The sequence below is a fragment of the Ixodes scapularis genome, unplaced genomic scaffold (assembly GCF_016920785.2).
Source record: "Ixodes scapularis isolate PalLabHiFi unplaced genomic scaffold, ASM1692078v2 PGA_scaffold2__306_contigs__length_199485367, whole genome shotgun sequence".
NCBI lineage: Eukaryota > Metazoa > Arthropoda > Arachnida > Ixodida > Ixodidae > Ixodes > Ixodes scapularis.
Genome location: NW_024609857.1, coordinates 170,083,958 through 170,111,392, shown reverse-complemented (window position 1 = coordinate 170,111,392; position 27,435 = coordinate 170,083,958). Strand labels below are relative to the sequence as shown.

Below are 27,435 nucleotides of genomic sequence, written 5' to 3'. Positions count from 1 at the left end.
ATCCGGACTCGGGAGAGCTGGCGGACTTTTGCTCGTTGCGCAACCACTTGGGCATCGTCGCTTCCGTCGCCTGCTGGCTCGTGAGGTAGCATGGCGTCAAGCACCGTGATCACCTTGCGACCATGCAGCAGCTGGAATGGTGTAACACCAGTGGTCTTCTGGACCGCTGTGTTGTAAGCGAATGTGACACACGGTAGGGCCTGGTCCCACGTCTTGTGTTCCACGTCGACGTACATTGATGCCATATCGGCAAGGGTCTTGTTTAGGCGTTCAGTCAGCCCATTAGCCTGAGAAGGATACGCTGTGATTCGCCGGTGGTTCATGTGGCTGAGACGGAGAATCTCTGGCATCAGCAGGGCCATGAAGAATGACCCGTGATGTGTAATCAGAACTTCGGGAGCGCCATGGCTGAGGACGATGGACTCTATGAAAAACTTGGTGACTTCCACAGAAGTTCCTGAAGGAAGGGCTTTTGTTTAAACGTACCGCGTGGGATAGTCTGTGGCAACGATTATGCAGCGGTTTCCCGACGTTGATGGCGGAAAATGGCTAGTAAATCCATTGCCATCTGCAGGAACGGTGTGGACGGCGAAGCAATCGGACGCGCAAGTCCTGACGGTTTCGTCGGTGATTTCTTGCATCGCTGACATTCGTGGCCAGATCGAGTGTAGAGATGAACGGTCTTCGGTAGCCCCGGCCAGTAGCACTTTTCCCGAATCCTTGCGAGCGTCCTGCTGCTGTATGCTAACATTTATTTTCCTCTGTTTAGCCGACACGTCGGCACTTGTCAGTAATCAGGATTACAAATTTGGTATGGTACGGTGTGTCGTTGTAAACAAGACAATTCTGCCAGGGACGAAGTGTCATAGAGAAATTTGTTCTATTTTTTGTGGATAACATATAGTCATAAAAAATGGGGATACTGAGTATATTATGTTTTGAACAGGTTTTGCGTGTGCGAAAGGTCAGGTACTCACAACATTCTTTTTTGAAGCAGGTGAGCTATCTTAAGATATGTTGCAGTTCTAAACGAGCGATAACTGAATAGAAATAAAATAACGATTTGTGAAAATAACGGCATATACCGATGTCGACATATCAATCCTACAGTTCTTGACAATTTTATATTTAAATACTCGATATGGTTATCCCAGGACATATTCTGAGAAATTACTACCCTAAGTGTTTTGAAATTATCAGTTAATTCCAGATTTACCGAGTTCAAAGTAATGGTGTTGTTATAAGGTGAAAATTTTATGGTTAGATCGAAATAGCACGGCTTTAGTTTTACTTTTATTTATTTTTAAATCATTCTTTTCTGCCCATAGCGATATCTGGCCTAATAATAAGTTGACTTTTAGCACGAGCTGCTCAGGATCGTCCGGAGCACACAAAAGTGTAGTATCATCAGCATCTATTATCCATTTAGTTGTTTGATCGATATTCACAATGTCATTTACTGATCCGTTAAAAAGAAAAGAGCCTAAGATACTTCCTTCTGGTACTCCAGAGACTATGGGTTTTCTACTGGGTGAAAAATGATTACAGAACACACATTTTTTACGATTTCCTGGATATGATTGCAATGAAAGCAGAGGTTGCCCGCGTACTTCGCAACATTCAAGTTTTTATAGTAAAAGCTTGTGGTTCAAATAATCCAAGGCTTTAGTAAAGTCAATATACCGTATAACCCACAAAACTAGTTTTCTAGATTACGCAAAATAAATTCCCTTTCTTCAAGTAAGGCATTGTCAGTGGAACGATGCTTTTCAGATCCAAACTGAGATTTTGTAATCAGCTGATGCTTATTCAAAAGAAAAATTGAGAGTCGTGGTGAATAAGGCTTTATAGCCCCTTTGAAAAAAAACATGCAGTGTGGAAACTTGTGTATGATTATTAATATAATTCTTATCACCTTTCTTATCCGGTACAGAAACGTTTGATACCTGCATACGCTTAGGGAATACACTTTCAGATACGAATAGATTAAATATATAAGTCAAATAAGGCATAATTAGGTCGAAAACGCATTTCAGAGGTCTAATCTGTATATCATCTATGTCTCTGCTACGAGTAGTATGCAAATTCACAAATGCCTTAAAAACCTAGGAATCGTCAATCGAATCCAGAAATATTGAATTTGCAGTTCTCTTTTTATTAAAACTACGAGTTGGGCTAGTTGGTTCTCATTCATAATGGCACTATACGCTTCGAAACAAGGACAAGAAGTCTAGCACGCCCTGTCCTGTGTGCTACTCTTCCTGTACTCGTTATTTTTTTGTGTGCATATACCTCCATTATGAATCCCTTTTTTAATATACCCACACGCCTCATCATCGTAATTTAAATTAACTAAATTTACAAACTTCTAATTAGACATACCAGCTAAAGCGGTATTTTTATTTCTTCGACATATACTTACACATTCTCTAAGTGTTCATTGTTTCGACTACCCTGTAAAATCGTATTGACTTTTTTCCTGGTGACCTGAACATTTTCAATTGTCGAGTTAAAACTGTTAAGGTCATAACGCTCCATAGCGCTTCGCTATTTTTTTGACAGCTGGTTTCTATACGACTTGAACTTTTTAAATTTATCTTGATTTCTAGTTTTGTTGAATGTATGAAATAGCTGATTATTTATAATTTGGGATAGAAGGCTTGGGGTAATCAACGGCATTCGAGTTGTACGTGACAATTTAAATATCTTATAAGGAAAATCTTTCGCATAGATCGTCCGAAACCTATTAAAAAGTATTATATTCTATACTGGGATCAGTATCTGCCAGAACATCATTCCAGCTCGCGCTTTCCATATCGTTGCGAAACATAACAAGATTATGAGGCCTTACATTTTGAAAGCGTCTTGATGACCGAATGCATCGTTTTGGGTGGAGCCTTTTTATGCAAATAAATATTGGGAGTTGATCAAGGGAGCTAAATATTCCTCCCTTTAGACGTGTATTATCAAGATCTGCAATGGAAAGTTCGATTAGAGTTCCTGTGTGAACTGTCATTCGTGTTGGTTTGGTTATCGTATTAAGATGTCCGTACGTTGGGAGTAATAGTTCAAACTCATTCTTAGGCGTGCTATCAACTAGCACATTGATATTAAAATCCCCACCGATTATCACACTGCAATTAGTGTCACTACCGAATGCCAAGAGCCTCTGGAATAAAACGTAAAATATTCACAATATTGCCATCCGGCGGTCGATAAGCGACACAAATAAGCATATTATCTGCTAACAGAGATTGCACTTCGTGGTCTCCAGTTGTAACGCAGAAATTTTATAGTTGGTTGTTAATGTCTTCTTAGACCGATGCGCGGTCACCACCACCGCGACTTGAAGACCGGTTTAAACAGTAACTTTTATTGGACGGCAAATTAAACGCATCAGTTTCTAATTATAATGCAATTATTGCAAAGGTGCAAGCGACCTGGACACGAATGACGATTATATCGGCATCAGCCTCGTCGAAATACCATATTTGAGTGAACATAATCATGTTCAATCTAACCGAAGTTTGGCTAAAAAGACATTCGAGTTCCATTGTACTATTCTTCGCCGACCGTACATTCCAGTGACAAAGTTTCAGTCAAGTCTCAAAACCACCTTCAAGATTTTTTGCGAAGCCGACAGGAAACAAGTATAAAAATTTCATTGTCAACTAAAAAAAAAAAAAAAAACACACAATGCGTAAACAAGCTTGACGCTGAAACTACGAACTAATCACATGCAGATCGTCTTCACTCTTATCACAACGGCATCGTCACCATCCTTGCACTTGGCAAAGATCTTTCTGTTTCTGTGCCAAGTGTATTTCAAACCATTCGCTTTCACTCATTCTTTTGTTTTCGTTAGGAGCTCCCGGTTTTGTTTAGTCATGTTCTGGTAAATGTACACTCTCATTCCGGGCAAATATACATCCTCATTCCGGTTGCCCTTAGCTTGTTCTTTCGGTAGGGCCCTGCATCCCTAGTTGTCTGGGACGCAAACCTGACAATGACGCCTGGGATTTTGTCCAGTTTTGATGGCAATGGGTGAACCGCGCTGATATCGTTTCCAGCCAGCTCGTGCACTTCTAGAGTTCGCGCCGCTTCATTTACCTTGCTTATCAGGTTAGTGTGATTACATTTTGTGATACTATAGAGCTCCAAATCGAGCTTACGGCTTCGCCATTCCATGTCATGAAGATCTGTCTTGAGTCCCTTCACCTCCTCCTCATTATATATTTTTCTCGATTTCTGCAACTCTACTTTTTACCTATTTCATCTCTTTAATTTGTTTGTTGACAGCTTACAGAATTTCATCGTATTGAGCAGACATTGTGCTGACAGATGCCTCAACGCGCCCAACATTTTCTTTCACATTTAATAGCGCATCTAGCTTTCTGTTCATGCCAGCCAAACTCATTTATACTGAAAAGTCTCCACCCGGGTTTTGTTTCCTGACCGCAACGCCTTTCAAGTTAGAGGTTTGGCAAGCGGGGCATCTCCATGCCTTACGGTATGCCCCGCCTTTTGTTTTTAGTGTGCCTTCGTACACACCAGCGCAAACCCCGCAGTGGTACGAACACTCGCACTCATTACACGAAATATATTGTTCGGCATCAAGGATTTCCTCTTGAAATTTCAAACGCAATCCGTTGGCTATTACCAGAAACAAACGTTCACCAAACAGTAAACACCACAGGCAGCAGCAGCGACAAAGCTCGAAATGTTGACGTGAAATAAGTACCGTAAACCAACCTGCAATGACGTAGCAGGATGGATTAACTCGTCCACTGTCGTCTGTCGCCAATGCCGAGGTTCAGCACTTGTAAATTACTCCTAGTTGTTAGAAATTATTCCTAATATTCCGATAATTATTCCTAGTTAGAATTGCCTGTTATTAAGTATGACCAACTACGTCAACTATATATTCTGAGGCCTGCTTTGGGTTTCCTTAGACTGTGTGTAACACCTTTTGTCGCACTTGAGCCTAACGGTCTTCGCATAAACCCCAGCCCATAAAAACAACCTGTGTAAAAAAAAAAAAAAAAATGTTTCTATTAAAATGAGCAGATGTCATCACCCTAGGCAAAACGCACATGATGGCACCCTAGAGGGAACAAGGTATAGCACCTAACGCCTAGCAGGATACGCAATACCGCATTTTAATTATGTAATGTTTCGTCCTTGGCGTCACGCGGAATTAAAATGACAGTGCACACAAAGGCGAATGACTTGTTGGCGAACATCCGATCCAGGCCTGTTGTCCGCTTGGTCCCACTAGTTCAACACGATTCATCCCAGCGATCAAAGCCACTCACCTGCAGAAGCATGCCGGTGAAAGCCCATGCGCGGAACATCCGGAGGGGGACGCTGAGCACGAACTGCAAAGAGCAAGAAAGGCACATCTTACGGACGCTCTTGTGCAGGCCATGACACTCGTCACACAGTGCAAGACACAAAAATGTTATTGCTGTCAACAATGTGCGGCTATGTAGCGGCAGTGAAAAAATGACAAAGTTTCACCGAAGATTGCACATTTGTATGTAAATATTTCGAAGATTGTACGCAGGAGTTGCTAGAGGGGACCGCGTGTTAGAATGTAAGAATCTTGGCACCGCTATACTTAATTCATTCTTAATGAACGATTCACAAAACGGACTGATTCGTGGACAGTTTGATAACGTGACGACATGTCCGCTGTTTGTCTGTCTCTAAGCGCATCCACACGAGGAACGGAACGAGCACAAGCCAGCGAGGACGGACTGAACCTGTACGCTACCCCACAGTGCCGCGAAACTCCAACATTGCACCGTGGCACGGTTGTCCAAGAGAGAAATTACGTTTACTACCGCGATAAAGAATCGTATGCCACTGTTACGTACAGATCGAGAGAGAACACCGTGATAGGCTTCGCGCGAAGCGACTTTAGCTTTACAAACCGAAGGCATGACAATGACGCAGGCATACAGGCCCGGCCCATCAAGCGCCCTGGACGAACCCCGGCAGTGCCCCCCCCCCCCCCCCTTTTTTTTTATACGCCCCCATCCACTAGGTATGATATCACGTTGTTAGTAAACATGTGAGTAATGGTTCAACACGAGCGTTTCGTCAGACGATAACTGCATTCCAAAAACGAAGGGCGCTCTGTTCAAAGAAATAAACAAGCTAAAATAATTTCAAAAGGGGGCGGTGCGGCGCCCCCCTATTGATGGCGCCCTGGGCGACCGCCTATGTCGCCCAAAAGCCGGCCCTGCCTTCAAGCACGCCGCGCTCGTGCAGTTCACCACAGCCGCAAGAAACGTCTTGCTGGGTGAAAGGGGCTGATGGGGGTGTGCGAATAGTGGTTCGAATCGAATAGCGCTGCGTCACTCATAGCTTCAACAGTGTCAGGAAAACCGGTTGGCGTGGCTTTCTTTTGCACTGTATGGCTCAGTGCTATTCGGCTTCTTATCTGCAACACTCGGCATTTAGAGCATTCGATCTAGAATGCTCTGAATTAAGGTGGCGATGCAGGCGAGTTGGTTCACAACCAATGTCTTGTCGCGTGTCGTGATCGACACGCCATTGGTTGTTACGCCGTTGATTGGCTTTGTGGTGTTTTCTTGTTTGAGCCGTTTTTAATAAAACTTCAGTTGATAGTCAGCGCTCGTCCTGTACTGTACTCTTGTTGTCCTCGTCTTCTTTGCGCGCTGTTCCCAATTTCTTAAGTCTAAAATGCTCGTTAGTGAGCTAGGGCGAGGCTGACTAGGCAATATATGGAATTAAAGGCGCAAATACTACAAGGAAAGATATAAAAGAGAGACATGATAGAGCGCTGACTAACAATTGACGTTTGTTAGTCAGTTGTTAGTCTATCCTTCCTTGTCTATCCTTGTCGTTTTTGCGCTGTTCATGCCACATAACGATCAACCAACTAGCCCACCAGATGATGACAGCGATGCTGACTAGGCAAGCTCGCTTTGGTGCTTTTATCTTTTACGCTCGGGGTAAGAGCATACTTGAATCCTCTAGAGGCACGCAGAAGCGTCTCCTTCGAGACATGCACGCTTGGGGACTTACTTAAAACTAAAGTATCAGTAGGATTTTTTCTCATTTCTATGATTACAAGGCAGGTACGAAACACACCCGTATTGCGAGGCTGAAAAACGAAGTTTGGGGTCTCGAACCGCTTATGCTAGAGTCAAAATAATTTCTCTTTTATTACAATTCATGTTAACTGCGGATTTGGAAAGAGGGCCCGACGCAGCTTTGATATAATGTTCTCAAGAGATGCTTTTCTCGCTGTATTTTTAGCAGATCTCTATGCGTGTGGTGATTTTCGTCAGACAGTATCCCGTACCCCACGCAAATACAATTCGTTTTAGAGCACAGCTCTTAGGGGCCCGTTTCCGGCTTGAGCGGCGTCGCCGTCGCCGTCGCCCTTGGCGTAACCGCGAGGTCACGTGACCCCCCAAGGTCACGTGACGCCCCAGGTCACGTGACCCCTCCCGCCCCCGAGATCACATGACACCCTGAGGTCACGTAAGCTTCTGGGGCCACGTGACCCCCAGGTCACGTGACCCCCAGGTCACGTCCCCAACCCCGAGGTCACGTGACCCCCTGAGGTCCCGTGGTCGCGTGACCACCTGAGGCGACGTGACCCCTCTAAGGTCACGTGACCCCTTAAGGTCACGTGACCTCAAGGAGACACCTATCCCTCAGTACGCTTCCATCCTCCTCCTCAAGAGCTGGGCTCTAACCGGCCTTACAGGGAATTGTAAACGGCTTTCATTTTTGTAAACCTGATTAGTTGTCTTAGGCTTACCATGTTACAGATAAATTCAAAATCAAAATCGTATCATTGTGCAAACAATTCAATCCGTTGCAGACGGCATACTACAGTGATTCCGCGTGCGTTCGCCATGCGTTCGTCGTCTCCAAAATGCATTTCGAGACGTTTCCAGGACCAGAAGTGCGCGTCGCAAATATATCAGAAGCAGCCTATTCTCGGCAAACTTCTGTCGTGGTAAGTGTGAAATCTATGTGTTTTTTTTATGATTTTAAACGTTTATATTTCACGTCTGACTTTTGACCGATCATTCTTTCGGAGCGGAGTCCAGTCCCATGTATTCGTCCATAACAGCGCCCCTAGCAACGATTTGTTTTGCGCGGTGACGCCCCACTTACGGGATCGATTACGAGGTGTCCTTTTTCGGTGCCTTGTGTGGGTTTGTAGAGAGCTTGTCGTCTCAGTTTTGTTTCGGATTCTACGATGAAATCAAAATTGCCGGCTCAAAGAACGACAACCTTGGTGATAAGCTACATGACTGGCGTAACTCTCGTACCGCGACGCAGCGAGTCCAACGACTGGTCCAGTCGCAGGAGCGGTTTTCATAAGTCAGGGAAGAGGCTACAACTGTTTCGCTCCGCTACCTTTTAGCTATTCAAAGTTGGTATCAAACATTAATGCATATTTATAAAGTTACTGGCCGAAAAGCAAGCTCGTCGCTATGAATAATAATAATAATAAAAAAAAATACAGAAAGATCCATTGGTGGATTTTTAGCGAATTCATTAGCAAGATCTTTGGCAGACGCCACACACGTCCCCCGTTGGGAATCGCTAACGCTGACCGCTCCACTCTTCTGTTTTGGCTTTGTCTTTTGGCTTTCTCTTTCGCTTCCTCCATTTTTTGCTGCCTCTTTTTGGCCTGGTCACGGGTCAGTGTTAGCATTTCCCAAAGGGGGGGGGGGGGGGGGGGGGAGGTGTGTGACGTTTCCCATGGGTCATGCTAACGCATTTCTTAAGAATCCATCATTGGATGTTCCTGTAATTTGTTTTATCCCTTTTTTATACTCTGCTTGTCAGAGTACGTCGATGCCCTTGGATAGGTCATCCATAACACTCGTGGAAAGAACCAGATCCATACCACTCGTGGAAGGAACCTCATTTATATCAGTCATGGAGGGAGGCGCATCCATCGTTCTAACTACACACACATACATCACAGCCCACGCACCGCTACTACGGAAAACCAGAGCGACAACTGAGCACGCTCGCGTACCTCCGCGCCGTGGCGGAACACCTCCTAGATAACACATCCGCGCTGACGAGCACTCATTCCCAATCTGTGTCCAGCATCGACCTTCTCAGATAATGCCATCTCATTCAGCACTACGGCTTTGTTATCTAGAAGGTGTTGCGCGGTGTTTCCCCCCTCCCCCCCCCCCCCCCCCCCCCCCGCCTCTGGCGCCGCGCCAGCTGTGCGCGTGATTTCGGCGATAACGAAAGGGGTCGTTTTGACGAAAATCTGGTGGTGTCTGTCAGTTTGTCTGCGCCGGGGAAAGAGGGAGAAGTTGACGCGTGCTGACGCCGGCGCATCGGACCAATGGGAGCGTCGCACGCGTCACCCTCTCCCCCTCCTTCTCTCTTTCCCCCCATCGCTAAAAAAAAAAAAATTCCGCCGGGTTTTTGTTAAAACAAGCGTTCTAATGCTAACGCATTAATATTAGTGTTTAAGTCCTGAGCAAAGCATTCAGCATATCTACTTTCCGATGTTTATGTTTCTGATATCTGCAGGACAACATTATTTGGTGCTATCCTAAACCGAATTAAGAGACGTTTTATATCTCGTGCACAAAAAGAGCTGCATGCCGTTATGATCGCACTGATGATTGGCGATGAAAATTGGAAATTTTCGCTGTACAAGATATATTACCAGTTCTTCGACTGGGTCGTTTTGTTTGTCAGAAAATCCACTAATGGCGCTTTTGTACGTCACGTGCTGTGCAGCGTTATTCTCGCTGCCCTATCAGGAACGACCATTTTCGAGTGAGTCTATATCGTCTGTATAAACCAGAACCTAAGCTAATTATGACGTGAACATTTGAAGCTTTCGGAGTGGCACAGAGAACAACGGTTATTTAATTTGTTCCTCCATCATAACAGATTTTAGCGGTTATAACAGATCCTATCTTGGTCAAATTTAATAGAGTGATGAAGCTTACGTGCCCGTCATTTACATTCCACGGAGTTTGAATGTAGCTTTCCATACAATCGGGTCACCACGATCGCTCATGATCACTTTCTAATGGCAGGCTGTTAAAACAACAAGCTGTAAGTGAGAAGGCAGATTCTCTGCCGAGAGGGCCAAGACGGCTGTAACCGTAGTGGAAAGGCGCAGCTTAAGAAATTGCGATACGAGCATGATTCCATGGCCCAGTGTTTTGTTCATTAATATTAAGATTTACATTTTACAGACTTCGAAGAGTACATTCTATTGCGAACCACAACGGTAGATCAAACGTGGATTGCTTTTAAAACACTATCACAGACTGCTATCGATCGGTTTGTTCCGCTTCGTGTCAAAAAGATAGCGAGGTAATTCAGAATTCTCAAATACACACATCAGCGATTCCAGGTATTGATAAGACGTCAAAAAGTCACCTGGCGCTGATGCAGTCCTAAACATATTCTTAGAAAAAAAATGTGCAGAAAGGTGTTCTCTTTACTTTGCCGCTATATATAAAAAATCACTATCTTGTGGCAGTCTCGTACGTGAATGGAAGTCAGAAACCATAGTTCCGATACCAAAGCGGAGAGAAAGAACAAATTTACAAAACCATAGTCTAACCTCACTCACAGGTACCAGTTGCAGAATCCTTTAACCCGTCATCGCCGAACACATCATACCTTCTATTGACGATAAAAACCTTCTAGGAGATGATCAATATGGCTTTAGTTGAGGTCGCTCAACAGCCACACAAATAATAGAAGTTACCCAGGACCTAAGTTCATTCGTCGACAAGAGCGGACAAATAGAAGTAGAGTCCTTGAATTCGGCCAAGACATTTGATCGTGTCTCTTATCCAAATTGCCACTTCATAAACTAAAGTATATTCTTAACAATGACCGAATATTTACCTGGCTTGTACCTTATCTTGTTGGTAGGGAGCAGTTTGTGCCATTGAAGAGTGCAATGTCAGGAAAGTTATCCATTATATAAGAAGTGCTTCAGAGGTCTGTTTTTTTGTCTGCTGCTATTCATCCTTTATATCAGTGACATGAGCCGAGGACTTCAAGCGGGTATAAAAACTAAATGTTTGGCCAATAATAAATTTTTATACTCAGAAATACTGACATTAGATGAGCAGAAGCAATTAAATGAGCAATTAAATGAAATTGACTAGCTGGTATGACGAATGGTAAATGGAAATAGACCGAAACAAGACTGCAGACATGAACATAACACGAAAGAAGTACTAGCACCTATAGTGTTGTTGCGACGGCTTCAAAACGTGTTTAGGAGCACAGATACCTAGGAGTTTTTTTTTAGAGCGCAGCTCTTAGGGGCCCGTTTCCAGCCTGGCGTCGCCGTCGGCGTAACCGGGGGGGGGGGTCACGTGACCCCCGACCCCCCCTTGAGGTCACGTGACCCCCCCCCCCCCGAGATCACGTGACCCCACCTTCCGAGGTCACGTGATCCCCCCGAGGTCACGTGACCCCCCCCAGGTGACGTGACCCCCCCACCGAGGTCACGTGACCCCCCTCCTCCGAGACCAAGTTACCCCCCCGGGGTCACGTGACTACCCGCAGGTGACGTGACCCCCCTCAGTACCCTTCCCTCCTCCTCCTGAAGAGCTGCGCTCCAATTCGGCGTTACAGGGATTTGTAAACGGCTTTCACTTTTTTATCGAATCTTAACTGAAATGCACACACAAAAACTGTTTCCCATAAAGCGCATAAAATATTTGAACACCTAGACGGAAGCTAGAATTTGCCGGTTCAAAGCTCAAATTAACAGCAGAGAACTCACTGATATTACCAACGACTAAATATGCAAGCCCAGTTTGGGAACCGCTCAAGCAATCGAAGATTTACGAAACAGAAAGCATACAAACTAAAGCTGCTGCTGTGCGATTTATTTTCGATTGCTAACAATGCAGAGACTCTCTCCCCACTGAAGTCAGATGCCAACGTACTGCTTATAAGTAGCATGATGATGTTGACTCGAATTAACTTCTTTTTTAAACTGCTACATGATGATTACTTACTGATTTTCAGAAATATGTTACACATGGGAACTTCAATAACCCAATAGAACGGAACATGGCAAATTCATTGTGTCTTACCGCTTTAATACGGACTCATTTGAAGTACATTTTTTGCTGAACGTGTCGATCGATGGAACTGCCTAGCGACGGATGCTTTAAATAATGAAAATATGTGTCTTTATTGATAATAATTTTAATACTTAAATGTGCTTATATTTTCGTAACGTCTGCAAACCAGGTTTGGCTTCACGGCTAGCCCCAATACGCTAAATAAAAATAAAAAGAACCTGCCGAAGGTTCGCTCTGACGTTGAAGGTAGCATTTTTATTATCGGTTTTTGAGTGGAACGCGGGTTCACTCTGATGTAATATTTCGGTAGCAATCGCATTTCGTCATCCCCTTAAACAGGTTATGAAACGATTTTTATAATTTCGCTAAATACTACTTACAATCCCTCCATAACGTTAATAACCGAATAAACTCGCCTTAGTTTTTATTTTTATGCAAAGGTAGTCGCCAAAAAAATGCAAGAAATACGGGCATCGTTCATCCCCTTAATTAACTGGGAGCGAGAATGAACGGCCGCATGACCTGGTGCCTATCATACGCTGCCAACGTTAATCATAAGCATAACCGCCCGCTGGGGTTGGCAAACTAGACAACGCGTGCTGTGCTCCAGGCATTGTTAGAGTTCGGCTTTTCTCATCACCGCAGTCGTTGGACACGAGCCACCACCCGAGTGTCCGCCGAGGCATTGATTGTGACGAGGCGAAGTCTAATGCTCACGCGGTTCTCGTGTCCAATCCATGATCCACGCTCGACTGTCGTCCGACGGGTGATTTCGATTCCACAATTACGTCATTAAGCTCTGCGTGCGCAAGACTGAAAGAAACAGTCCCCTTTTATCTTCGCAATTTCACCGCAACAAAGAAGCTTCCGATTCAATGGTGGTCTGTTCGAGTATAGTTTGGCCAGACAGAACCTGTACGCCTCTGCAAAGTCATGATCATTCATCATTCCAACCCGATATCGTTTCATGACCCCTTAAAATTAGGTCTGTCATTTCATTTGGCTCGACGTTTAAGGGGAATTAAACTCACCGGACCAAAGCTCACCGGACAGAAGCTCACCGGACAAAAACTCACCCGTTTTTTCGCAAACCCGGACAAAAGCTCGCCTCACCTTTTTTTTTTTGCTATTTGTGCAAAACACGGGTGTGGATAAAGTGTGGACGCGATGGACATAGCACCATTTTTAGGAGAACTGGTACCCCATCTCATACAAAGGTATCGACAGATAAGCCATAACAGGCAGAAAAGCAGCGATTTCGGACCAAAGTTTAGGTCACCGAAACTAAGTAGAGCTGATAAGATCAAGTTTGCTTGACTCAAGATATGCCGGAGAGCCATTGTGCCGCGCCCAAGAAACTTCGTGAACCGAAGTTTCTGAACCCGAACAGTGACCGAAGAAGCGAAGTCAGTCACCCTTTAGTGACCTCGCTTCTTCATTGTGCTTATGGCTAAACGCGCACATAAAGGTAGAATCCCGGAGAACAGCTCACCTGAGAAAAGCTTACCGGAGAAGAGAAAAGCTCAGCGGAGATAAGCTCACCGGAGAAAAGCTCAGTGCAAAACCGGCGGATGCGGAGAAAAGCTCACCGGCCATGGAGCGTATGCGTTTTGAGGAGGGGGGTGGGGGGAGTATGCTTTGTTACATCCTTGTCCTATCCAATTACTTAGAAACATTTTTTAGGACTTAAAGGGGTCATGAAACGCTTTTCCAACTTTTTCCTGTTTCGCTTTCCTCCTCAACTCATAAATCGCGCGTTCCACCAAACGGTTAAAGAAGACGAAAAGGGGGAGTCCCCTCTTGCTCGCACTCTTGTTTGTGTAATCCCGGACACATCCATTCTCCCCCTAGAAGATTAGCCCGTCGCTCAAAATTCAGACAAAAGTTGCTTTCCCCACCCCGTTCATTCCGAAGCTGACAGTGCTGTTGAAGCTACGTGCTCGTTGGGCCAGCCACACTTGCCACGTGAGCGTGGCAAATGTGGCTGCAGAGAATGAAGTCAGGTGATGAAAGGGAGGCGGCTGATTGGTCCGGCAAGCGCGTAGCTTCCACCACAATGTCAGCTTAGGGGTGAAGGGAATAAGTGAGGTCCGGTTGCGTGTGACGTCAGTTTGGACCCGATAACGCGCTTTTGGGACCGCGGATGTATCACAGTGAAAAGGCAGAGAGGTTGCGAAGGGGAGGAGGTACGAAATAGTCCGCTCTGTTTTCAAATTTTCGCACTGAAAGTCAGGCTTTTGACTTTCTACCTTTTTTCTTTTGGTCCACTGAACGATGTGCTATTAGTAAAATCCCAATCTAAAATGATTTATCCCAACCCAAAAATCGTTTCATGGGCCCTTTAAGTGTGTCTTGAAGGATTACGGGGTGAGCGGTTACGACCCGACTGATCAACACCTGTACGAATAGTAGCTCACCTCGTGAAAGAAGGCGGATACGAGAAAGACGAAGCAGCTGGCGTTGAACCTGGACATGCCCGTGCCGAGGAGGGGCCTGTACAGGTGGCGCAAGCACCAATGGTACACCGGCACGTTCCAGTTCTGCCAGAAGTACTGCACTGTCTCGGCGTTCCTGCATAATCCGAACAGCCCTGTAAACCAGTGACCGTGAGAAGTGGGGGACGTACACGACTGAAGACGAATGCTCATTATGGACGTCCAACCAAGCCCTAATTGGTGACCCGACGTTTCGATGCCTAGTCGGCCTCTTTAGGGCTGACTCTAGCTATTGCCATTGGTGAGCAGAGTGCCTCAATGTTACTAGGCTGGCGGCCCCCCCAGTGTGGGGACAATTCTGTCACTTATTAACGGAGCCGCCATCTTACCTCCGACTTTATACAGCCCTTTTTGAGCTGTTTAAGCCGATTTTGGGCATTAACATTTGTGAAACTACGTGAGGTAACTTTAAGAAGACGCAACGTCACTCGTTTCGTCAAGTGTGCGTCTGTTTTTGGGGACGATCAGGAAGCAGAAGGAAAAATGGTGGTCGCGTGCAGGAAAAGGCGGAACTTGCCCTTATAAAGAGCGTTCGACGTGGCCGCTCTAGCAAGGCGCAGCCTGCAAGGAACAATCAGGCACACAACAGTTTCGCCTTCTAAGGAGGGTTTTATCTTCTACGGAAGGACAGAGACGAAGCTGCTCCTCATCGGCAATAGTTTTAACCACACGTGAAGAAACTTTCAGCCTTTTCACTCTGGTGGGAATGAACTAATGGCCGGCCGGAAGTCGGCAACCCACCGTGGAAAGGCTGGAAAGGTTACCGCAATCTATATAAGCGACGGCGGCAACCAGAGAACCGGCAAGCCGGTTGTCTGGTTTCCGCCGTCGTTCATAGATGGCGGTGGCGGTTGCGGTCCAGAGTTCAGTGTCGACCGCTGCTCGCGGACATGATACTGGGAATGCTAGCCCTTAACAGCTCCGCTGTAAAAAAATACCGAGATAGGCCCGAGAACATCGGGTCCCCAACTATAACTAAGTCTTCTGGACAATCTGGCGATCTAAAGCGTTTTACCAGGTTGCCGGCACGTTAAATCGTCTCTTACAATTTCCAATGCGAGGTGGCTCAGTGCAAATCACCACGCGAGTGGCAGTCCGCTACTGGTAAAAAAACTGGCGTAAGGCAAGCGCCGGACGCTTCTCGGGTGGCGGCGCGCCGGCAAAAGTCGATAAATAACTGCGTTGTTAAGCGCGAGACGCCTGCACGTCAAAACTTCGATCCGACGTGCCAACTGTCGGAACGACGGTCGGAGGCGAGAGTTTTCGTCGCACCGGAGCGTCGGACTTTGTCCGGCTCCGGCATGCGTCCAACTTGCTGGAGTATTCGTCGCACCGCCCTCCGACTGCCGGAGGGCCGCAGCCAATGGCAGCACGGATGGCGCGAAGGGCACGCTGTCACGTGACAATAGGCCCGATCGGGAGAAGAGGACCGGGGAAGCGGATGCGTCACGCGCGTCGTCGTCGTAAAGCGAAGGCAACGGACGCCATGGAGTCGTCCCGCACGCACAAAACGAGCTGCTAATTTCGCTCGTTCATAGCAAGCCGACTTTCTGGGACGGATTAAGACCGTGGAGACAGAAATACACTCCGTTTCACCTTACGATTGCCAGCAGCAGACGCTTCGAGCCATTCTAATGCCGTGCGAGTTTGACGTGAACTTCGTGAGAGAAGCAGAAATGAGCGGGGGCGTACTCATTTCGCTGGGATTAGAGTTACTCTAGAACCTCGGTTTGCAGAGTGAGAGTATCACGTTTCTTTTCCTTGCGCCGCCAAGTCCGTATTGCCTGAGAAGCACGTGCACCGAACTGGATCCAACCTGGAAAGCGACCTAGCATGCGCCCAGTTTCGGGCGGAGCATGTTTCTCGCTTTGCGTTTGCGAAAAATACCAGTGCTGGGTAATTGATCGATTAGCCTTCCGATTAATCGATTAAGGCTTTAATCGCGAATGTTTTTTTCACAAGTTAATCGGTTTGTCAATTGGACGCACCCACGGCTCTATCCTGGACGACCTGCCCGAACTAGGGGACACTGATGCCCCCACATCCAAGGAAAACGCTGCGTGGCGTGCATCCGGTCGTTCTGTCCCGAGCGGTTTTCCGTTCCCAGCCAGGTGCTATGGGCAAGGTTCAATTCTCGCGCTCGCGAAGCGTCACGCGTTAGAGGATATACATAGGGTTCTGCCGAGGCCAGACAAACAAGCCGGGGCCGCAACTGATCCCCGCGCGACCGCGAAACGTCACGTGTTGAGGATCTATAACACATCCTGCCCATTCAAGACAACGAAGAAGACAAACAAGCTGGGAAGCTGACAACGCCATTGTTACTTGTTCCAGTATACGGCCTGTAAACATAGACGAGTTCACGAGCATGAAAGAACCTCGCCGGAATGTGTGGGTTTAAAGTAAACTCCAGCGGTGAAGTATTTACCTTGAAAGAAGTCCACTGCCTCATCTGCAAAAAGACGTTTTCGTGTAGTGGAAGCGTAAGTTCGCTCCAGTATCACCTACGAGCAAAGCACCCAAGTACGCCGCTGCAGCATTACGAGATGGCGACGGGCCTCGACGCTCGGTTCAAGAGCCTCGCTTGCATCGACAAAGATCGCCGGGGAACACGTGTGCCATGGGCTTTCCCAGCTGAAATATATGTTGTCGGACACTTATCGCATAGAGTTATTAAAATAAACGCTAGAGGCTCAGCTGGCGCTAGTGTCTACTGGACTTCCGGTTGCAAATTGAAGCAGACAGCATGCAGTCTACATTTCCAGCCTTCCTGTGCATTCCTATGGGAAAACGTACGTGCTCTTTTTTTCTTCGCCAGGGATTAATAGAAATCAGCGTAGTTACTTTACTCGTAATGCAGTTTTATGTAGTTTTGTTCACGTTATAAAAGTGCAATTAATTTATTTCATGTTTTCTTTTATTACTGAGCTATTTTTAAGTTAGCAGAAATTGAGGCCCAGGTCTAAGTTGTACAGCGTTATAGGTCAATAAAAGCTATGAATTCAAGCAAAAAGTACAACAATCGTATTTACTTCAGAACAACAGCACTCGGTTACTGCTTTATTTTCGATTATTCATGCAAAATTTTTTACTAATCCAGTAAGTTTTCCTCGTTCCATAACTCCATGATTCGTTCTGGTCGTCTTTTATGATTGCTTGATTTTGCATATACTAGCGTCCTTTTGGTGTTTCCTCAAGCCGATTTACTCTGTGTTCTTTATAGCATTGATTGTATGACTAAATACGTGCTCTATAATAGTAGTCTGCAACGTCAACACGTATTTTACATCTGTATTGGGCTATAATAGCCAAGTGTTCGACGCCTGAATTCTAAAGAAAAAGGCTCTAGCTGAAGCATATTTTCGTACATCCGACTGTAAAACGTTCCAAACTTTTTATTCTGTCGCAACACTGAGCAATATTTGCTCTTATAATTGAGCGCGAAGAGAAAACGCATTCGCGTTTTCCCATAGCAATGCTATATTGGAAGTCAAATTTAGACTGCTTGCTGTCTGCTTCAAAATTCAACTAAAAATGAAACAGCACACTAGCGCCACTGAACCTCTAGCGCTTATTGTAATAACTCTACGATTCATCGCGACTAGAGCCACTCTATAGACGCTTTGCAGCAGCTGTGCATGGACGCCGCCATAACTGACCTTCAGTTTTTGTTTCCTTTTATTCCGTTTATTTCACTTCATCATTACCATAGCAGGCCAGGTTATTGCCATATTAGATTCAACTGTGTCCTTTTCTAAAGCATCGGCATTTGTAGAGGATCGTCAACTACCGTTTCAGTTGCTCGGCATCTCGGTAAGTCAAGAGAAGGTCAGCAATGGTGGCTGCAATTTGGCGCGTGTGTAAAGCGTCTATACTCCGTTTCACCTTATGTTGTACCGCAGCGAAGGCTAGAAGCGCGAGCTCATAGCGTTGGCAGCTGCCCTTCATGCACGAGAGCTTGTGCCGCCGAGGTGTGCCATAGAGCAAGGAGCTCGCGCTTGTAGCCTTTCCTGCGGTACAACACAAGGTGAAACAAAGTATATATGGCAGCGTAGCTGCCAGAGTAGCGCCACGCTTTTCCCTGTGCCGCCTCTCATCGTGATTGGTCAAACGCGGTACCATAGCAACGAGCTGAGCTGGCTTGGTTTCCTTAGCAACCGAGCGAATACTCGTCATGTGACTTCAAAAGAGCCGTGATGTCACCGGTAAGATGGCAGCGCCCAGAGCTGGTGGATACGAGTTTGTTCGGTGCGCGGTAGTCGTAATGTGCCGCTGCTTGCCGACGATTTCGGTATTGTTCGTGCTCTCTGACGCAGGTATAACGTGAAGATCCGAAAGAATGTGACTTTATACCTTTTCTGTGCAAGATCGCTCTGGATTTTAGCACCTTTGCGACAGCATCAGCCATATCGCCGTAGGGTGCTCGGATTCCTGGATGTGTTCGAGGATCGATAAGACATTTTGCATGCAATTTTCGTATACTCCTAGCCTTGTTTGAACGGTGGAATGTCTGAGAATCAATGCAAATTGTATGCGTCGCATGTTGAACCTTGGGGGAGTTGTTTCAGCCCCAGGTAACCGCGTAATCTCAAACTTTTACCGCTCATTCACACTGGAAGCGGATCCGCGTTCGCAAAGCGGTTGCGAACGCGGTTGTATAAAGATCCAGTGCAATTGCACGCGCACTCGATGTCTGGGACAAAAAGGGACGGACAAACACTTTGTGTTTGTCCGTCCCTTTTTGTCCCAGTCTCGAGTGCGCGTGCAATTGCACTGGATCTTTATACAACCGCGTTCGCAACCGCTTTGCGAACACGGATCCGCTTCCAGTGTGAATGAGCAGTTAGTGAAGGAGCCCTTGCGATCTTTACGTTCTGTACTACTCAACGATCTTACGATATAGCTTTTAGGATAACATTTTCGCATTTTCTAGCTTCCTTTGAATGTTGGAATTTCTGAGAATCGAAACGAAAGGTATACGTCGTGTGTAGGGCCTAGGGGAAGTTGTTTCAGCCCTGGGTCACCGAGTAATCACGGCAACTTTAAGTGAGAAAGCGCCTGCGACCTTTAACCTTTTGTACTAATCGACGATTTTACGAATCGACAGTTCTGAAGACTTTGATAAACGTCCATTCGTTGCAATAGCTTGCATTTGATCGCAGTGTTTTTTGGATTGTTTTTTTTTCAAGTGACAAGCTGGCGTTTGCTCAAATGACGTATATGAAATGACCTGCTCTATAAGAATGCATCAACACATACTATTAAATTTTTAAGCTCAGAGGTGTGTTCGTCTTTGTAATTAACAAGTTACAGAAAAATATTTTTTACGAGTGTAATATTTATTTTCTGCAGCTGGGCCCGTTTTGCACTCATTAATGTCCTTGTGCTATGATGCTATCATCATGTGTGTATGGTTCTAAATATCCTCTTTGTAATGCCTACAAAAGCCAAAATGACGTCAACCGACCCCAACTCACGCATTTGACACGAAAACTGCGTCGCTCGGACGTATTTACTCGTCAACAATCAATTCGTCGATGAATATTTGAATTCGCGTTTGTGGCCAATGAGTGCACATGAGTGCACTTGCGAATGACAAGTTCTATGGTGTGCTTAAAAATCACGGTGGAAGCTTGGGGTCATCGCACCGGTGTCCTTGCATGTCACGACCGCGTGATTCCACTGTTCTCTTTTGAGTTGAGGATTAAAGCTAAGGAAGAAGAAGTTAAAGAATCATTTCATGGCCCCTTTAGCACGGGTATGTGTGCTACACCAGATAAAAATATTGACATTTTGCATGCCGGTAAACTTCCGGACGATCACTTGACCTGTCGGCAAGAACACCTCATACCCGGCGTCCGTCTCTTTTGATGACGTTAACAATCCTCTGTAGACCACCGTGCTGTCCTTCTTAATTTAACCCCGTCGACTGTTCATCGCCGAAAATGAGGGTGATACCGTCGTCCACGTCGCTCCTCGCCAGTCGGTGAGATAATCTCATCTTGAATGAATGATTGGGTCTTGAAGAAGTATGGTGCTAAGCATACATTCTCTTACTATGGGGCGGTCGAGCAGCAGTCATGTCCCAAGGCAATCGTCCTGTCATGGCCGGCATAATCGAATTTTGTTTCATAGGAGCGAAGTCCGAAAGTACAAGAACGGTACGTTCGTCCCACGCAGACTTGTGCCTATCTCAAATACTCTACTCAAGATACTATATCTTAAATACTTTTTGGAGTATCTTGGTATCTTGCAAATACCTTTAATAAAGAGTATTTAATACTCTATCTTAATTACAATTCCGAGTATCTTGTACTCATTATCTTAAATACATTTTGACATTCCGCCATTTTCCAAGTTTTTCGGTATGAAGTGGGGTGGGCGTGGCACGAGGAAACGTGAGCATTCTTTCGAGCAACCGAATCCTGTTGTTAGCTCCGATTAGCTACGGTGACTTAGATTGAGCTCCTGAAAATATCGCTTTCTTGCCGACTGTGACTCATATTTCAGCCGAAAGTTTGTACAATGAAGGTTCTCCACTCGGCCTTCCCAACGGCGCCTTTTGTTTCCCCCCAAAAATTCTCAAACCAAAGGTGTGGTTTTACGGAAGTAAAGATGCCATCCGGAAAAGTGAACACACACAAAAAAGTAGACATTCTTGTTTTGCTTTTTGTCCATTTGACCCCGCTGGGGTAAAACGTCAAGGTTTTTTTTCTTCTTTGTGTTGTCAGTCTGGCGCTTATTGCGCTCGCGAACACTCTCTGTAAGCGAACATTGATAACCAGAGAACAGGACAGGAAACGAACTGCGAGCAGGGTGACGTGCCGTGGCTATTATGTGGGTTCTCTTTGTTATCCATTCACTCATATCCGTATCTGAAGTTCGTTTATACTGAACTCCCCGTATAGGGAATATGGATTGTTGTTCAACGATGCGTGCGCCGCCGGATGTGATATTCAGCCATGTCACTATCGGCGAGGCGCTCTATCCCGTTTGCTGTCCCCACACCTCAATGTTTAACGTCATGGACGTTCCCACAGGCCTTGTGGGAATGTCCATGACGTTAAGTGCCGGATCTGTCCCGAAACAGCCTTCAGAGGATGCGAGCTTGACCCACTTCGGCTTTTGTGCTTAGCTGAGGACCGTGCATGCTGCATCGTTCATGCAGGCCGGAATGGTAACAAAAGAGCCATTGTATTTGTTGTCCTCATCTAGTTCTAAAGTTAACCGCTTGGGGCGCCACGTTCTGATCTCCTCCCCGATAGCTAACGCGACCTCTTTCTTCCATTTTGTCGTTTACCCTGAGACTGGGTTTTTTTTTGAAGAGCAGAAGTAACAGAAAAAACAGACAGGTCTCAAACTCAGCTATACGTTTATTTCAACAGCTTCCTCTTATATAGTTCGTTTTCGTCGTCAACAACCAATCACATACGACTTGTCCTTTGCACCGTGACTTTACAGGTTCCACTCTATCACAAAAGAAGCGGACACTCCCAACGTTTCCAAGTGAAAAGGTTCTAGCAGAAGATATGCCTCACAAAGCTTCAAGCAACTCTTTTGTGTCCTCACAATAAACAGGAGAACAGCCCACAACAACATCCCACTCAAAACTGGTCACCTCCAAAATTGTAGAAAACAGACAATACACACCAGTACACACCACAAACAATACACACCAAAAAAGCCCTTCAGGATGACTAACAGAAAAAAAAGCACTTAAAATTGTAAAAATTGCTTGCAGCGGTTCCCTATTTGCATGGAAGGTTGACTAATGCAATTTCCCAACGATCTAATCCTAATTGTTTCTCTTACCACCCTTTTAACATCGTTCCTTTCCTTAACAACTAGATCCGTTCCAGACCAATCCGTTGTGCAGTTTCTACACTCCTCCAGATGCTTAGCCAACTCCGAATTCGCTGCATTATATTTAACATTCCTTTTGTGTTCTGTTAAACGATCGTTTAAACACCGAGAGGTCTGGCCTACATACTTAAAACCACACGTCTGTTTTCTACAATTTTGGAGGTGACCAGTTTTGAGTGGGATGTTGTTGTGGGCTGTTGTCCTGTTTATTGTGAGGACACAAAAGAGTTGCTTGAAGCTTTGTGAGGCATATCTTCTGCTAGAACCTTTTCACTTGGAAACGTTGGGAGTGTCCGCTTCTTTTGTGATAGAGTGGAACCTGTAAAGTCACGGTGCAAAGGACAAGTCGTATGTGATTGGTTGTTGACGACGAAAACGAACTATATAAGAGGAAGTTGTTGAAATAAACGTATAGCTGAGTTTGGGACCTGTCTGTTTTTTCTGTTACTTCTGCTCTTCAAAAAAAAAACCCCAGTCTCAGGGTAAACGACGAAATGGTTGACTTCCACCAGCTAGCCTGTACTTTGACTCTTACCTCTTTCTTGTTGTCTCAGAAATGTTTTGTAACATCTATCAGTGATACTGCACCGCGCGTCGCCCAGCGAGCGGGTGCCCGAATGATTATCGCGCTTGGCTCTCGCGCGGAGGCGCCGGGTTCGATACCAGAAAGCGGACTTCTCTCTTATTTATTCCTTCAACTTGACACTGTGGTAAGTTCGAGAATTTTGTCGTCTGATTGAGTTACGAAAGTTCTACGCGCCGAACTTTTTACGCCGAATGTTCCAGAAAGCTACGCGGGTACAAAAGGTGCTCCGAGTGGCGGTCCGGAGTCAGTCTCGCCCCAGCGGTCGATCCTGTTGTTTCGCCCACATCGACGCCTGCGACGCTAGCCTTTCTCTCTTTTGTTTTAGGAACAAGTTGGCCCCATTAAACGTTTAGCTTCTTCAGTTATTCGCCGCCTCATCATTTATCATTCGTGACAATATTTTGCTCTTTATAGTCGGACTGCATAAAATAGCCCTACGATACTTTTTTTCTCGTTTTCTGTTGTTGCGTGTTAATAAACCATTCTGGTAACCCAGATTTGCGTAGCTCAATAGCTGTCGTCAATGACGTCGATACAAATTAAGCAATGCGGAAGTATCTTCAAAAGTAACTGAAATACATTTCTAAGTATCTGTACTCTGCTCAAGATACTTTACAGTGAAAGTAACTTGAGTAGTATTTTAAATACTTTATGACGCAGGTATTTAGTAACTTAACTTAAATACTTTTATCGGCTATTTTGTCCAACACTGGTCCCACGAAGCGACCGCCATCCCGGCGGCGCGGAAAACTACTCGCCTTGTCCGCGCACGCTGCAAATCGTCTCATTTCACAGAAGAATCAGGCACCGTTCCTCCAGAGGCCCGTGCCGTACCGCCATGCAAAGCGTCTTTTAGGTCTTTTACCACTTTTCAATTAACGAATGGAGATATGAACTAGATAAAGGTTGGCGCCCGGCGTCGCTAGAAGCACGGTTGCCATGGCAACCTCCCAGGCCCAAAATGGAGATCACTATCAGCGCTTCTGACGTCGTGCATCTAGATAATTTTGCGTCGTGTCGCTACTCTGGCAGCTGCGCTGCCATATAGAGTGGCTCTAATCGCCACAACACACAAAAGAAGGAAAAAATACTCCATCTCGGAGGAGGGTGAAAAAGCCACAAGCTCCTGCCAAGATGTTCGCTGCCAGAAGTAACAGACGATGACCTGGACCCGTTGCTGTGGTGGCGAGCGTAGGGCTCGAGTCCGTTTTTCCCGAGCTAGTTCCCAATCGTTAAGAGGGCGATGTGCGTCCCAGCCCCCTCAACACCGTGTGAGCGTCTCTTCAGCTCAGCATCATGATTGTGATCAAACAAAAAAACTCGCTCCTGCCATAGAATGTGGACAAACTTCTTTGTCTTCGTAGCTGGAGGAAAAATATATGCCTTTGAATCGTTGAACTCTCTGTATCCCCAATTGTAAATGTCCTTTGCGCCGTGTACTAGAGGGTAAAATAAGTCTTCAAAAGCAAGACAAGTTTTTGCATTTTTTAAAATATATTATTTATACAAATCAACGCAACGGATTAATCGATTAAAGGGTGGCGATTAATCGGGTTAAAATTTTAGAGCGCAGCTCTTAGGCCCCAGTTTCCGGCTTGAGCAGAGTCGCCGTCGCCGTTGGCGTAACCGTGCAGTGCATTATGGGTAAACTTTCCCAAAGGATTCCGAGGTCCTCCCGAAGGACCTCGGGTTCCTTCGGGAGGACCTCGAGTACCTCAGTGACCTCGGGGAGGGGGGGTCACGTGACCCCCCCTCCCCCAGGTCACGTGACCCCCCTCCTCACCTCAGTACCCTTCCCTCCTCCTCCTGAAGAGCTGCGCTCTAATTCGGCGTTACAGGGAGCTGTAAACGGCTTTCACTTTTTAATCGACGCCCAGCCCTAAAAAATACATCACCTACTAAAATCGTACTAACTTGAAAGTTTCTTGGTCAATGAACATTATGTGTAGCCACTGGGTAAAGCATAATCGCGTTGTTTTATAACGTGAGCGATGTTTTGAAACTTGTTTTCAGTCTGGGAAGCAAACTACACGGAGGACGATCGCGTTGATGGCGTCTGCGGCGCTCGCGGAGTGATACGCGACCGGCACATCCGGGCACCTCGGAGCAGACAACAACGCGTACGGGTTTCAAAGGGAGGACGCTTTCGTCGGCTACGATTATTTCTACCGATAACATAGAGAAAATCAGGAAACGAAAACGAGTGACGAGACGACGGTGCACGCGCGGCGTACCCCAGGCAGCACGCCGACACTGGGCCAGCGTCGGGAGAATATTACGCACAATATAGGCCCAGTTCATTTTTTTAACCACGGTTCAGTATTGGGCCAATATCTGTTAACGATTGTTCTAAAAATGGGCAAAAATCGACGATATCATTCGAGTTCTGGGCAGAAACGGGCGAATATCGGTTACATGGCCGCGGCCGCTGCTTCGTCAGAGGAGTTAATTGGTCCAAGCCAACGTTCCTAGAACCGATCAGTTGGGAAAGTGCCATAGAGCGGTGCTCTGAAAAAGTGGCACCGATCCGTACTCGAGAACCGAGCTAATAGCGATCGCAACGCCGCCATTTCTCCCGCGCCGGCCACTCGAGGAACTGCACATGACTTCTATTTTGGCTTTAATCTGCCATTTTGGCTCCGAAACAGATACAGTGGAAGGGGTGCCAGCACCGGCTCCCGAGCGGACGCGCCGCGAATTACTGTCTATAGTTAGGATGCGCCTAAGTCAGGACGCGCTATCTGAAATCACCGCTGAGGCATGGTTGTATAAAAACAATATTGATTGTGCCGCAAACCTTGTAAACTAGAAAACATCACGCGCCCCCCCCCCCCCCCCCCCCCTTTCCCGTTTTGTACGAATCTGCGATAAAGGTTACTACAAAAAGAGTTTTCTCCGTTTGTTTGTACGTAAAGACCCAGTTTCAGCTGCTGATTGCCCGGCGCGCCCTCGGTGCGGCCCGTGGCAACAGCGGCGGCTGCCGCAATTGGCCGGCGCGATTCACCGATTCAGTATCGTTTTAGAAACGGTCAAGGATGCCTAATAACGTCCGATATAGCCGGTTCAGACCCAACAAATTACCGCAAAACGGCGCTGGATACTGTATATCAGCGTGGCGTTGGCCGACCCAAGTGATGTTCCGCCAACATCGGCCACATCGCAGTAATACTGGCCCGCGCCAATATCGGCAGCATCAAAACGATATTGCCCCGATTTCTCCGATCCGAGGCCAATATTGGCGCAATACTGTGTGCTGCCTGGGGTTATCCGCACGCCGCAGTAAGCACGCCGCCTGACAGCCACGCCATCCGCGCCTCCGGATCTCCTGAAGAAGCGACGATCGCTTCTCGCAGTGCTGCCTTGGATCCAACATGGCTGCCCCCGGAGCACCATTGCAATACTCTGCTACGCAAGCGGAGCATATTCAGCTTCTCTAGCTGGGATGGCATCTAAGGTCCGCTGCGGTCCATCGTGAATGGGTGACTTTAACTAAAGAAAAAAAAAAAAAGAAATACGTTTACAACTCCCTGTACTGCGGAATTAGAGGGAGGAGGAGGAGGGTATACCCCTCCTCCTCCGCGCCCTCATCCCCTCTTCCTGCTCCCCCTCCCCTCCTCCTCCTCCCTCCCCCTCGTGACATCACTCGTGAAGGCCTCGGAGTCGTGACCTGCGAAGGTCTTGACCTTTGTCGCAACCTTCACGAGTGACCTTCGTGACGTCACACGTGACGTCACGTGTGACGTTATTATGGGAGACGTCCCATAATGAAACGCGCGGTTACGAGTGACGTCACACGTGACCATTGTGACCCTCGTGACGTCACACGTGACCATTGTGACCCTCGTGACGTCACGTATGACGTCATTATGGGAAACGTTTCATAATGCAACTCGCGATTACGCCGACGGGCGCCTAAACCGGAAACGGGCGCCTAAAGCGTCTGTTACATTCCGACGTCGAGCGTAGCAAACGCGGCGTAGCGCAGCGTACAGAGCTTTCTATTGGTTACAGCTATCAAGTTCCTTCTTGCCGGCCAATCAAAGGCCTACTTTCTGCGCTTCGCTACCTTCGCTGTGCTCAACGTCGGAGTATAACAGAGCCTTTAGAGTTGCGCTCCAAAAGTAACCTCGCGTAAAATCTTCAGATATGTAGACTTTAATCTTCCTCTGTAATGCACACTTTGATCTTGCCTAAGACTCAAACAACTGAGTCCCACTTCTGACACCATGCGACGTCCGCCGTCTCACTCGCGTAGTTTTACGACTCAGTCGTTTGAGTCAACGAGTTTTTTCTTATTCATTCATTTATATTGAGTGGCCCACGAACAGCCTGACGCCTTTTCAGTGGTGCACTTTCCAGATTAGTATGTAACAGCAGATCAAAAATATGAATA

General features: G+C 46.4%; 1 protein-coding gene across 2 annotated transcripts in view; it reads right to left on the bottom strand.

Annotated features, from left to right (window-relative positions):
* LOC8023923 (diacylglycerol O-acyltransferase 1) overlaps positions 1–27,435 on the bottom strand; it is a 111,218-nt gene that overhangs the window by 4,044 nt on the left and 79,739 nt on the right. For both annotated transcript variants that reach the window (XM_042292111.1, XM_042292112.1), the window contains 2 exons: positions 14,516–14,669; positions 5,316–5,378 (listed from right to left, as the gene is read on the bottom strand). In XM_042292111.1, coding sequence (XP_042148045.1) covers positions 5,316–5,378; positions 14,516–14,669 — 217 coding nt within the window. The remainder of the gene's footprint in view (positions 1–5,315; positions 5,379–14,515; positions 14,670–27,435) is intronic.